The 13,526-nt window shown below is 47.5% G+C and overlaps 1 protein-coding gene across 4 annotated transcripts in view; it reads left to right on the top strand.

The window, feature by feature from the left end:
* The window catches only part of SCUBE2 (signal peptide, CUB domain and EGF like domain containing 2), a 143,940-nt gene that overhangs the window by 39,894 nt on the left and 90,520 nt on the right, over window positions 1-13,526 (top strand). For all 4 annotated transcript variants that reach the window (XM_073603983.1, XM_073603985.1, XM_073603984.1 and 1 more), the window contains exon 4: window positions 2,316-2,450. In XM_073603983.1, coding sequence (XP_073460084.1) covers window positions 2,316-2,450 — 135 coding nt within the window. The remainder of the gene's footprint in view (window positions 1-2,315; window positions 2,451-13,526) is intronic.

The following is a 13,526-nucleotide window of genomic DNA, read 5'->3' as shown; positions in this document are numbered from 1 at the left end:
TACCTGCAAATGAAGCCCGCGCTGTCCCTGCTGTCGGCTGCATCCATCTTCGCCCCTCTTCCTTCCGGGGGCCGCCGACTCCGGCTCTGTGACTGGCCGGAGTCGCGTGACGTCAGTCCTGGTCATGCGCGCGGGAGCCGTCAGTCACGGCACTTGCTGGTGAAGAAACGGCACGGAGGATGACATAATCGGCGCACTACAAGGTAAATATCTCTTAAACGGCGCACATTTAGGAGATATTTACAGTACCTATAGGTAAGCCTTATTATAAGCTTACCTATAGGTACAACTTCTGCATTGGGGGGTATACAACCACTTTAAACGTCAGTCAGCTGGTGCCTTGAAGAAACACAATTGTTCCATGTGGCGTTATTGTTACCAAATATGTAAAAATTATTTTTTTATCAAAGGTACATATTGGAAAAAAAGAAACATTTGCTGATTAATTTGCAATTTTGAATATTGATAAAGCTTTACGCTCTGACATATACCGCAGTGCTGTACAGAGAACACTGAGCCAATCACATCAGTCTCTGTACCAGAGGAGCTCACACTCTAATGTCCCCCCACAGTAAGACACTGTTATTATTATACATTTTATATAGCTCTGACATATACTGTAGCACTGTACAGAGAACACTGAGCCAGTCACATCAGTCTCTGTACCAGAAGAGCTTACACTCATTTAGAGGTCTGTAACCCACCTTCCCAGGCGGATGGGTAGCCTAACCCTGGGGTATTCTTTTCTCTGATGTTTTTGAAACATAATTTTGGTAATATGCTGGCAGAGGAACTGCCAGGGTGGGTTGGTATTTTTCAGTCCTGGTTTAGGCCTTTTCTGTGAAGCTGGGAGAATGGTGGGCCAGTGGAAAGCCCGAGGGTCTGACATGGTGAGCTCCCGGCTTATGTTGCCCCATGTATGAAAATGCTTTGACAGTGGCGAGTGATAGCGAAGGAAATGAAGTCTCTTCCTAGGAAGGCCATGGAGAGGAGGGTTGTTGAATCTGCCTTTAGCGAGCCACTGGCCTTGCGGGATTGCCCAGGACCTATGATGAGGGGGGGTCTGTGTTTGACTAATCTGGAGAGAATCCCTTTAAAGTCGAGGTGGTGGTGCACAACATTCTGGATGAGATTGGGAAGATTTGGGGTCTTGAGAAGGACAGGTGGCGGTCGGGGGGGCCTGAACAAAGGTGTGGAGTATTGTCAGGTCCCCGTAGCTGCTGTCTGTCAGTCTCTGGGTGTGCGGCTTTCTTTCTGTCTTTTCACATCCTCTAGATTTTTATAAGATCAGATTTTTAAAAAAGGCTGCATGCATGGGATCGATGTGTAATCGTTTCTTATCCTGAGGGGGTGTTTAGGTTGAGGTAGAGTTGTGTTTTGCATAATTTAGTAGTTTACGGATTATAAAATTGTTTCTTTGTATATAGTTCTATTTATGTTATTTTTTGGGGAAAAAAAGACGTTTACTTTTCTGTCATTTGCTGATGTAAACTTGTTTTGTTTTTGCTTATTTATGTATATATTCATTTTTTTAAATATAAATATATATATATATATAAATGGTTTTATTATGTTGTATGTTTGTAAGATTTTAAATAAACAGAAAATTTACACTCTAATGTCCCCCCCCCCCCCGTCACACATTATTACTATTATACATTTATATAGCTCTGACATATACCACAGTGATCTACAAAGATCACTGAGCTAGTCACATCAGTCTCTGTACCAGAGGAGCTTACACTCTAATGTCCCCTCCCCCACAGTCACATCAGTCTCTGTACCAGAGGAGCTTACACTCTAATGTCCCCTCCCCCACAGTCACATCAGTCTCTGTACAGAGGAGCTTACACTCTAATGTCCCCTCCCCGACAGTCACATCAGTCTCTGTACCAGAGGAGCTTACACTCTAATGTCCCCTCCCCCACAGTCACATCAGTCTCTGTACAGAGGAGCTTACACTCTAATGTCCCCTCCCCCACAGTCACATCAGTCTCTGTACAGAGGAGCTTACACTCTAATGTCCCCTCCCCCACAGTCACATCAGTCTCTGTACAGAGGAGCTTACACTCTAATGTCCCCTCCCCCACAGTCACATCAGTCTCTGTACAGAGGAGCTTACACTCTAATGTCCCCTCCCCCACAGTCACATCAGTCTCTGTACAGAGGAGCTTACACTCTAATGTCCCCTCCCCCACAGTCACATCAGTCTCTGTACAGAAGAGCTTACACTCTAATGTCCCCTCCCCCACAGTCACATCAGTCTCTGTACAGAGGAGCTTACACTCTAATGGTACGACTCTCTTCTTTCCCAGATGTGAATGAGTGCCTGTCGAACAATGGGGGGTGTCAGCAGACGTGTGTAAACACTTTGGGAAGCTACGAATGCCGCTGTAAAGATGGCTTCTTCCTCAGCGATAACCAGCACACGTGTATACATCGCACTGAAGGTAAGAGGGGAAGGAAACTCATAGATGGGAAAACAGAGCAAGCTGCAAGCAGGTCCTACAAGGCATGTCTGAGTTAGGCTCTGTTTCCACTTGTGCACCTTGTCCTGCGACTTGGGACTTGGAAAGTCGCATGACAAGTCGTACTCCCATAATTTCCAATGAGCACCGTTCATATCTGTGCGACTTCAAAGTAGTCCCTGTACTACTTTGGTCCGACTTTGATGCGACCTGAGGTCCATAGACCCCAAGAGCACACAGGCATTGCTTCGAGTCGCATCAAAATCGCAGCAGTCATGCGACTTTCAGGTTGCAGTAGTGGAAACCTAGGCTAACCGTCCTTGCGGGTGGCTTTTATTTAAAAGTTTTAAAAATCTGTATTTTATTACAAAAAAGGCAAATAATACAATTTTTAAAAACAGAAAAAAATAAAATAAAAAAGTGGTTTTATTTATTTATTTAATTCCTTAATAGAATGTATTAAAACTTAGAAAGTAGAGGCGTCATTCTGCAGAGAGCTGTCTGACATCCCCCTCCCCCTTACCCACCATACCTACACACCTTAATCCCCGTTCACACTGAGTGAAATTACTGAAATCGTGCCGCTTCACTTTAAATTGCACAATTTCAAAGCTGCATGTCAGTGCGACCTCAGATGTGACTTGGCTGACATCTGTGTGACTTCATGCACATCTGTCTATGCAAGTCACCCCTGAAGTCTCCAAAATGAGTGCAGAAACTTCTTTTTCAGATCGGTGTGGCACTGCAAAGTCGGCGTCACACCGATCTGAACATTTCTATTGCCAACAATAGGGTGCGACTTGTCATGCGATTTGGACCTGTCAAATCGCATGACAAGTCACACCGGTGTTAGGGCAAGCTTGAGTTAAAGCAGGTTGACCTGCCAGTATATATTTTTGGGTTGGGGTAGAAAACCTGCAGGAGGGGTTTGGAGACAAGACCAGTCCCCCTTCACAAGGAGAGAGCAGTGCTGTGGGAGGGGCTCAGCAGACTCCACCCACTACAGGCTGCCTGCAAAAAACGACAAGAGAGGGAGGAGACAAGACAAGTCCCCCTACACAAGGAGAGAGCAGAGCTTTGGGAGGGGCTCAGCAGACTCCACCCACTACAGGCTGTCCGCAGAAAATGACAGGAGGGGGCGGAGTCAAGACCAGTACCCCTGCACAAAGAGAGAGAGAGCAGTGCTGTGGGAGGGGCCCAGCAGGCTCCACCCACTACAGGCTGCCTGCAAAAAACTACAGGAGGGGGCAGAGACAAGACCAGTTCCCTACACAAGGAGAGAACAGAGCTTTGGGAGGGCCCCAGCAGACTCCACCCACTACAGCCTGCCCGCAGAAAACTACAGGAGGGGTTTGGAGACAAGACCAGTCCCCCTGCACAAGGAGAGAGAGAGAGAGAGAGAGAGAGCAGTGCTGTGGGAGGGGCCCAGCAGGCTCCACCCATTACAGGCTGCCCGCAGAAAACTACAGGAGAGGGGGCGGAGACAAGACCAGTCCCTCTGCACAAGGAGAGAGAGCAGAGCTTTGGGAGGGGCCCAGCAGACTCCACCCACTACAGGCTTCCTGCAGAAAACTACTGGAGAGGGTGGAGACAAGACCAGTCCCCCTACACAAGGAAAGAAAAGACAGCTGTGGGAGGGGCCCAGCAGGCTCCACCCACTACAGGCTGCCCGCAGAAAACTACAGGAGGGGTTGGAGACAAGACCAGTCCCCCTGCACAAGGAGAGAGAGAGAGAGGAGTGCTGTGGGAGGGGCCCAGCAGGCTCCACCCATTACAGGCTGCCTGCAGAAAACTACAGGAGAGAGGGCGGAGACAAGACCAGTCCCTCTGCACAAGGAGAGAGAGCAGAGCTTTGGGAGGGGCCCAGCAGACTCCACCCACTACAGGCTTCCTGCAGAAAACTACTGGAGAGGGTGGAGACAAGACCAGTCCCCCTACACAAGGAAAGAAAAGACAGCTGTGGGAGGGGCCCAGCAGGCTCCACCCACTACAGGCTGCCCGCAGAAAACTACAGGAGGGGTTTGGAGACAAGACCAGTCCCCCTGCACAAGGAGAGAGAGAGAGAGAGAGAGAGAGAGCAGTGCTGTGGGAGGGGCCCAGCAGGCTCCACCCATTACAGGCTGCCTGCAGAAAACTACAGGAGAGAGGGCGGAGACAAGACCAGTCCCTCTGCACAAGGAGAGAGAGCAGAGCTTTGGGAGGGGCCCAGCAGACTCCACCCACTACAGGCTTCCTGCAGAAAACTACTGGAGAGGGTGGAGACAAGACCAGTCCCCCTACACAAGGAAAGAAAAGACAGCTGTGGGAGGGGCCCAGCAGGCTCCACCCACTACAGGCTGCCCGCAGAAAACTACTGGAGGGGGCGGAGACAAGACCAGACCCCCTGCACAAGGAGAGAGAGAGAGAGCAGTGCTGTGGGAAGGGCACAGCAAGCTCCACCCATTACAGGCTTCCTGCAGAAAACTACTGGAGGGGGCGGAGACAAGACCAGTCCCCCTGCACAAGGAGAGAGAGCAGCAGTGGGCAGTCTTTATTGAAGGAAGCCTTACACTGGATTACTGCACAGATCTGGAAGAAATAAACAAAGCTCACGAGATTCAAAAAGAAGACACGTGACCGATGAATTTAGACAATATTATCCCGGGTTCTGCTTTAACCTTACACCTACATTATTCAAAATTAAAAAATACGTTTTGGATTTACTTATTTAATGTACTTTTAAAATAGCCTGCGTAGTGAAGATGAGACCCCCTCCTGTTCTTTTCCATTGCCTTCTCTGGGACAAACTCCAAAATCTGACCTGCCTCTCATCCTCTTTCAAAAAAAAAAAAAAAAAAGTTGGATATTTGGTGCGGACATTCGTCTGAAATGTATTGAGCCGTCTATTCATTCTCCTGGTAAATAAGGTGTCGTTGAATACGTTCCCCTCATCCATTCGCCTTTCACCAATTGCTTGTTTTATGCGTGTTCAGTGAACTTCATCGCGCTACCTGCTAGTGAGAGGCCCCCTTCCCCGCAAGCCTGACTGCGCCCAAAGAAATCGCTTTTTTTTTCCTCATTTTGCCAACCCGAAAAGCGAAACAGTTAATTCGCTGAATGCTCCTCGGCGAGCCGATAGATCACATTACGCTGGCAAGCTTGGCCGTGTCACGGGAGCGGTGGCGTTAATGAGGCTAATTTGTGATTCCCCCCCCCCACCCTTTCCAGTCCTTCGTGATTGACAGCGGGATGGCCCGCGTTCCTTTTATGTCTTTTGCGTTTGCGGGGATTCGGGAGTTTTTGTTTTGTGTGAAGTTCTCACTGTGGGAAAAAAAAAGGATCAAAAAGCCAGCTGGGCAGAAGAATGGCAATGGGAGCGACCTCAGGTCCATTGTTTACCGAACGGGGGGGGGGGAGACGGACGGACTCTGGAGCCTCGGTGTCAAAGGCGCTCCATTCGTGCTAAGTGGCTAATTAAGATGTGATTGAAATTCACGAACACCTTCTCTTTTCACGCCACGCAGATCTTTTAGGCTCGTTAAGTTGATTAGGCGCCCCTCCGCTGCACCACAACAGTGGGCCAGCTGACAAAGCTGTGTTGTTTTTAAGGCACGCTCACATTTGTGAGGCTTCTCTTGTGTTTTTTTTTTTAGCCATGTTTACCAACTTTTTTGCGGTCAACTTGAAGCTTTGTAATATACGTCATCTGGACCCATTGACCACTGATCTGCAATGTAGTACAGGGCTGGACTTATAAATGTTCCTTAAAAATTAGAGCCGGCGCCTAACCTTTGAGGTTTTCCCTAGTTGCTGTCAGTGGAGCTGGTGCCCCCAAAAATTCTACTGGTTTCTGGGATAGACTGGCTCCTGAATTCCAAATGACACCTGCAGTCGCAAGTGGGTCAACATTGGTACAGGGAGGAAGGTCGGAACCTGAACGTCGGTGATGTCTTTCTAAAATGTCATGGAAGTAGGTGGGCCATGGTGCGGGCTTTGTAATTACCAGCCTATTGAGTTCTCAGTATTAGTAGGGAGGCGGGGTCCACAGGAGGCTCTTCCAGTGGGCTCGTTGGAGGGTGCACATGTGCCACATGACAATCTTCTGGGATCCACCGCAAATTATATTGCATACTTACCTTGGCTTGCATGCCTTAGGTTGCCCTCCCCGGTGTTAGATTTTTTTGGTTCTCCATGATCTACAACAGTCATCTGGACCCATTACCCACTGATCTACAATGTAGTACACAGGGCTGAACAAATCCCAGGATGCTCCTTAAAAAATATAGCCAGCACCTAACATTTGAGGTTTTCCCTAGTTGCTGTCAAAGGAGCTGGTGCCCCCAAGTTGGCCAACACTGGTACAGGGAGGAGGGCCGGAACCTGAATGTCAGTTATGTCAGGAGGGTCTTTCTAAAATGTCATAGAGATAGATGGGCCAGGCTTTGTAATTAACAGCCTAGTGAGCTCTCAGTATTTGTAGAGAGCCGGGGTCCACAGGAGACTCCTACAGTGGGCTTGTTGGAGGGTTCATGCGTGCCACATCACAATCATCTGGGTTCATGGGTGCCACATCACAATCTTCTGGGTTCATGCGTGCCACATCACAATCTTCTGGGTTCATGTGTGCAACATCACAATCTTCTGGGTTCATGTGTACCACATCACAATCTTCTGGGTTCATGTGTGCCACATCACAATTTTCTGGGTTCATGGGTGCCACATCACAATTTTCTGGGTTCATGGGTGCCACATCACAATCTTCTGGGTTCATGGGTGCCACATCACAATCTTCTGGGTTCATGTGTGCAACATCACAATCTTCTGGGTTCATGCGTGCAACATCACAATCTTCTGGGTTCATGTGTACCACATCACAATTTTCTGGGTTCATGTGTGCCACATCACAATCTTCTGGGTTCATGGGTGCCACATCACAATCTTCTGGGTTCATGCGTGCAACATCACAATCTTCTGGGTTCATGCGTGCAACATCACAATCTTCTGGGTTCATGTGTACCACATCACAATCTTCTGGGTTCATGTGTGCCACATCACAATTTTCTGGGTTCATGGGTGCCACATCACAATCTTCTGGGTTCATGTGTGCCACATCACAATCTTCTGGGTTCATGGGTGCCATATCACAATCTTCTGGGTTCATGTGTGCCACATCACAATCTTCTGGGTTCATGTGTGCCACATCACAATCTTCTGGGTTCATGGGTGCCATATCACAATCTTCTGGGTTCATGTGTGCCACATCACAATCTTCTGGGTTCATGTGTGCCACATCACAATCTTCTGGGTTCATGGGTGCCATATCACAATCTTCTGGGTTCATGTGTGCCACATCACAATCTTCTGGGTTCTACCGCAAATGATATTGCATACCCACCCTGGCTTGCATGCCTTGGGTTGCCCACCCCTGTTTTAGACCTTTTTGGTTCTCCATGATCTAAAGCAGTCATCTGGACCCATTGACCACCGATCTGCAATTATAGCCAGCGCTTGACTTTTGAGGTTTTCCCTATTTGCTGTCAATGGAGCTGGTGCCCCCAAAAGGTTTCGGCTGGTTCCTGGATTGGACAGAATGGCTCCTGAATTCCAAATGACATCTGCAGTCACAAGTGGGCCTGCAGTCACAGGTGGGCCAACGCTAGTATGAGGAGGAGGGCCGGAACTGGAATGTCAGTGATGTCTTTTTAAAATGCCATGGAAGTAGGTGGACCATGAAGCCAGGCTTTGTAATTAACAGCCTATTGACCACTCCATATTTATAGGGAGTCGTGGTCCACCGAAGGCTCCTCCAGTGGGCTCAGAGGGTGCACCCGTACCAAATGACAAACTTCTGGGTTCAACCGCAAATGATATTGCATACTCACCCTGGTTTGCATGCCTTAGGCTGCTTTCCTTTGTTTTAGACTTTGTTGGTCCTCCATGATCGAAAACAGTCAACTGGACCAATTGTCCACCGATCTGCAATGTAGTACAGGCCTGGACAAATCCCAGGATGCTCCTTGAAAATTATAGCCAGTGCCTAACGTTTGAGGTTTTCTTAGTTGTGCTGGTTCCTGGATTGGACAGACTGGCTCCTGAATTCCAAATGACATGGCATTGGGCCAAAACTAGTACGAATAGGAGGGTCAGAACCTGAACGTCAGTGATGTTTTAGAAGTAGGTGTGCCATGGGGCCAGGCTTTGTAATTAACAGCCTAGTGAGCTCTCAGTATTTGTAGGGAGCCAGGGTCCACGGGAGGCTCCTCCAGTGGGTTAGTCGGAGTGTGCACGCCTGCCAAATGACAATCTTCTGGGTTCCACCACAAATGGTATTGCATACCCACCCTGGCTTGCATGCCCTAGGTTGCCTACCCCTGTTTTAGACTTGTTTGGTCCTCCATGATCTAAAACAGTCATCTGGACCCATTGACCACCGATCTGCAATGTAGTAATCTTTTATATTATTTTTTCATATTATTGTTTGCCTTCCTGTGGGTAGAATTTTCTGTAGATGGAAGCTTACTAGTTATTTATTCATTATTTTTCTATTGGTTGAATTAGATGGACTTATGTCTTTTTTTTTTCAACCTGATGTTATTATATCTTTATATATAAAGTGATCTTAAAGGCTATTTAAAAAAAAATATATAATATATACTTACGTGCTCTGTGCAATGATATTGTACAGATTGGTCCAATACCTTCTTTTGGGGGTCCTCCGCCAAAGTTTACTGCTCCTTCTTCATAGGGTTCTTCAATCCTCTGGTTAAACAAAAATAAAAAATGATTAATGTGTGGGTTGCTTGATCTGGAAACGATGCAACTAAGAAGAGTGCAGTAGGGAGATCAGGAAGTTATCAGCTGAAAAGATTTCTGGCAGGATTAACGGATATTTTTTTTTTGCAAATGTAACAAAATGCTTCCAATGGGAGATCTAAGAGACCAAAAGGAACCATACAGAGGCGTTCATTGGTCGGGTGTCATACACTTGAAGCACTTGGATGTGAAGATTGTGGGAACAATGTCGTTATAAACAAGAAAAAGTGTTGAGAATCCCAGGATCAGATGTACACCAAAGCCACAGCAATGCGATAATGTCAGCTCCATAGACAAAACAGACTGAAAATCTCCAGGCACTGCTTGTCAAAAGAACAGAAAAACAAACACAAGATTAGCGGCCTTTATGATCGCAGATTTCTCTGTAAAAGTCCTCACCCCGCCCCCCGTACCGGGACAAAACTCTGGATATTTGGCACTCATTCTTGTGTTTAAATATACTTTGGCCTTGCTTAGTTGTACCGACTCCTCTCCTGGACTGAAATAGCTTCCTCTGATGTCACTGCACACTGTGAGCTTTGAAGCGACAGCATGTCGGATAGAGCCCCCCTGCTGGCTGGAGGATGTCCAGCATCGTCTAGCCCTTTCCTCCAGTGGCGTAGCATGGTTGCGCTAGATGCAAATTTCTTACGAGCGCAAAATTAGCAAGGATTCATGGTAAGAAGAGGCAGGAGATTGGTCAATGTGCACTCTCATTCCGGTCCTCCTTTCTTTCTCCCTCCCTCTCTCCCTCTTGGGCTGTGTGGGTGAGTATGGCTGGACGTTTCGAGGTCCAAATTGAGGAGAGTGTGTGGCAGAGGGCGCTGGTTCATGCAATTGAGGATGGACCCGGGCAATGGCAGACCATGCAACGCCACTGCTTTCCTTCCCAGCCTGGCTGTCCCTGGCCCACCCCTTTATTCATTGAATTTTAGTTCCTTTAATAAGGAGGCTCAGCCCCACATGTGGGCAATACCAAGGCCTGCCTAGCAACGCCAATTCCTCTAGACTGGCACCCACCCATGAAGGCATTTTGATATTTGGATAACTCCATCCAAAAGCCAGCCTACTGCTTTGCATCAGGGCTGAGGACTCTTGAGCTTCTTAAATACTGACATCAGGAGTTGCAGGTGGGCCAACACTGGTACAGGGAGGAGGGCAGGGGCAGCAACCTGAATGTCAGTGATGTCTTGGAAGTAGGTGGGGCATGGGGCCAGGCTTTGTAATTAACAGTCTAGTGGGCTCTCAGTATTTGTAAGGAGCAGGAGTCCACAGAAGGATCCTCCGTTGGGCTAGTCAAAGCACATGGGTTCCACTGGAAATTATGTTGTGTGTCCTCCCTGGCTTTCATGCCTTAGGTTGCCTATCCATGCTTTAGACTCAGTATTTGTAAGGAGCAGGGGTACACAGGAGGCTCTTCCAGTGGGCTCGTTGGAGTGTGCCACAGGGAAATCTTCTGGGTTCCACCGCAAATGATATTGTATACCCACCCTGGTTTGCATGCCTTAGGTTGCCTACGCCTCTTTAGACTTTTTTTTGGTCCTCCATGATCTAGACCCATTGACCGCCGATCTACAATGTAATTCAGGGCTGGACAAATCCCAGTGATGTCAGGATGGACTATCTGAAATGTCATGGAGGTAGGTGGGACATGGAGCCAGGGTTTGTAATTAGCAGCCTTGTGAGCTCTAGGGAGCAGGAGTCCACGGGAAGGGGTTGCCTTGCATGCCTTAGGTTGCCCATCCATGCTTGAGACTCTTTTTGGCCCTGTATGATCCAAAATGGTCAGAATTGCCATTATGGGACCATCTTTTATGTATGGATTCCTTTATAAACTAATCTCGGTAAATTGGGACCGGATGGATGTTTTTTTTACTTTTTTTTAGTTTTTGCTTTTACTTTTGAACACTTTTTGTTTTTCCTCTTTCAACGTTGCCCACGTTGGTGAAATATGGAGGGTGTAATTCCTCTTGGTTTATCATGAACAGGAAAAGTGCAGTTAAGGTTGGGGGGGGGGAGGGGGCTGGTTTGGTGTTAGATTGCGGGGTCATATTATGATGGGGGGAGGGGGGTTTGTTTTTGTTCTGATAATATTATGGCAGCGTAATGTACTCGCACGCACCATTGAGCAACGTAACCTTTCAAATGAGAGGGATTTGGATCCGATTACAAGGAGCCATGACTGGCAATTTGCTTCAGGGCCTCGAGGGGTCGGAGGTCACCCGGGTGGATGATGAAAAGGCCACATTAAGTGTAATTTAGAGGCTGAGATTGAGACGGATGGACCTGGCTGGAGGAGAGGAAATGAGGCCCAGGGAGGCCAAGCAGGTGAGGCTGTGGGAGTTCAGCTGGATTTCAGCTTTGTGGTTTTTTACTGGATAAATATCACTACGACACCGAGATACACGAAACCGCCCGACCTCTGCTTTCCCGAGAATATTGTGAAAACGCTTTGCTGGTTCGGTTTGGAACAGATCAGAACAAAAGGCGATACCTTATATATATACCTTATTACCTTATAACTGAGCGCTGAACGTGGATGAAAAGTCAGAAGTTTTTCTTTTAATTGTGGAGAAAATGGGGAATGCTTAGATTAGAGGTGGTCAACTTGCATTATGTACAGGGCCTCAAGCGTGTCTGTATAGACATTCTACAAGAGATAGTCAGAGACTACGGGAGATGATCAGAGACTGCAGACATAATACAGGAGATGATCAGAGACTGTAGACTTAGTACAGGAGATGATCAGAGACTGCAGACATAATACGGGAGATGATCAGAGACTGCAGACATAGTACAGGAGACGATCAGAGACTGCAGACATAATACAGGAGACGGTCAGAGACTGCAGACATAGTACAGGAGACAGTCAGAGACTGCAGACATAGTACAGGAGACAGTCAGAGACTGCAGACATAGTACAGGAGACGGTCAGAGACTGCAGACATAGTACAGGAGATGATCAGAGACTGCAGACATAGTACAGGAGATGGTCAGAGACTGCAGACATAGTACAAGAGATGATCAGAGACTGCAGACATAGTACAAGAGATGATCAGAGACTGCAGACATAGTACAGGAGATGGTCAGAGACTGCAGACATAATACAGGAGATGATCAGAGACTGTAGACATAGTACAGGAGATGGTCAGAGACTGCAGACATAGTACAAGAGATGATCAGAGACTGCAGACATAGTACAAGAGATGATCAGAGACTGCAGACATAGTACAGGAGATGATCAGAGACTACAGACATAGTACAGGAGATGATCAGAGACTGCAGACATAATACAGGAGATGATCAGAGACTGCAGACATAGTACAAGAGATGATCAGAGACTGCAGACATAGTACAGGAGATGATCAGAGACTGCAGACATAGTACAGGAGATGATCAGAGACTACAGACATAGTACAGGAGATGATCAGAGACTGCAGACATAATACAGGAGATGATCAGAGACTGCAGACATAGTACAGGAGATGGTCAGAGACTGCAGACATAGTACAGGAGACAGTCAGAGACTGCAGACATATTACAGGAGACGGTCAGAGACTGCAGACATATTACAGGAGACGGTCAGAGACTGCAGACATACTAAAGGATGTCTACTTCACACTCTACAGGCTGCCTACAGAAAACTACAGGAGGGGGCTGAGGCAAGACCAGTCCCCCTTCACAAGGAGAGTGAACAGGGCTGTGGGAGGGGCCTAGAAGGCTCCACCCACTACAGAAAACTACAGGAGGGGGTGGCGACAAGACCAGTCCCCCTGCACAAGGAAAGAGAGCAGCAGTGGGCGGTCTTTATTACAGGAAGTCTCACACTGGATGATTGCACAGGTCTGGAAGAAATACACAAAGATCACCAAGATTCAAGAAGTCGACACATAATTGATGGATTTGGACCATATTTACTTATCCTAAAGTTCAGCTTTAATAAGACGTATGATTGGCTGCTATCAAACGATGGCGAATATGTTTGAGGCACGGTATCCTCCATATTGGCTCCACTTTCTGACCCGCCTAAACCATCCCCTCATGTCAGAGACCTGCTGATCCTCAACTTTCGACCTCCTGGCTGCGAACTTGAACAGAACCGTAACAAAACCCAGAGGCTTCCACGAGCCGCGCCAAGGTCTTTATTTTATAGGCTGTTAGAAGGGTGTCTTCAGTTTCACCATCAAGTTCTTATTATTTTTTTTTGCTCTTTTCGCGCAGACTTGCTGGAAAGTCCTCCAGAGGGATTTTTTCTTTTAAACCCGT

This window comes from Aquarana catesbeiana, linkage group LG11 (genome assembly GCF_042186555.1).
Source record: "Aquarana catesbeiana isolate 2022-GZ linkage group LG11, ASM4218655v1, whole genome shotgun sequence".
NCBI classification, from domain to species: Eukaryota; Metazoa; Chordata; class Amphibia; order Anura; family Ranidae; genus Aquarana; species Aquarana catesbeiana.
Note: the sequence above shows the minus strand (reverse complement) of the source record. Positions and strands in the feature narration are given on the sequence as shown.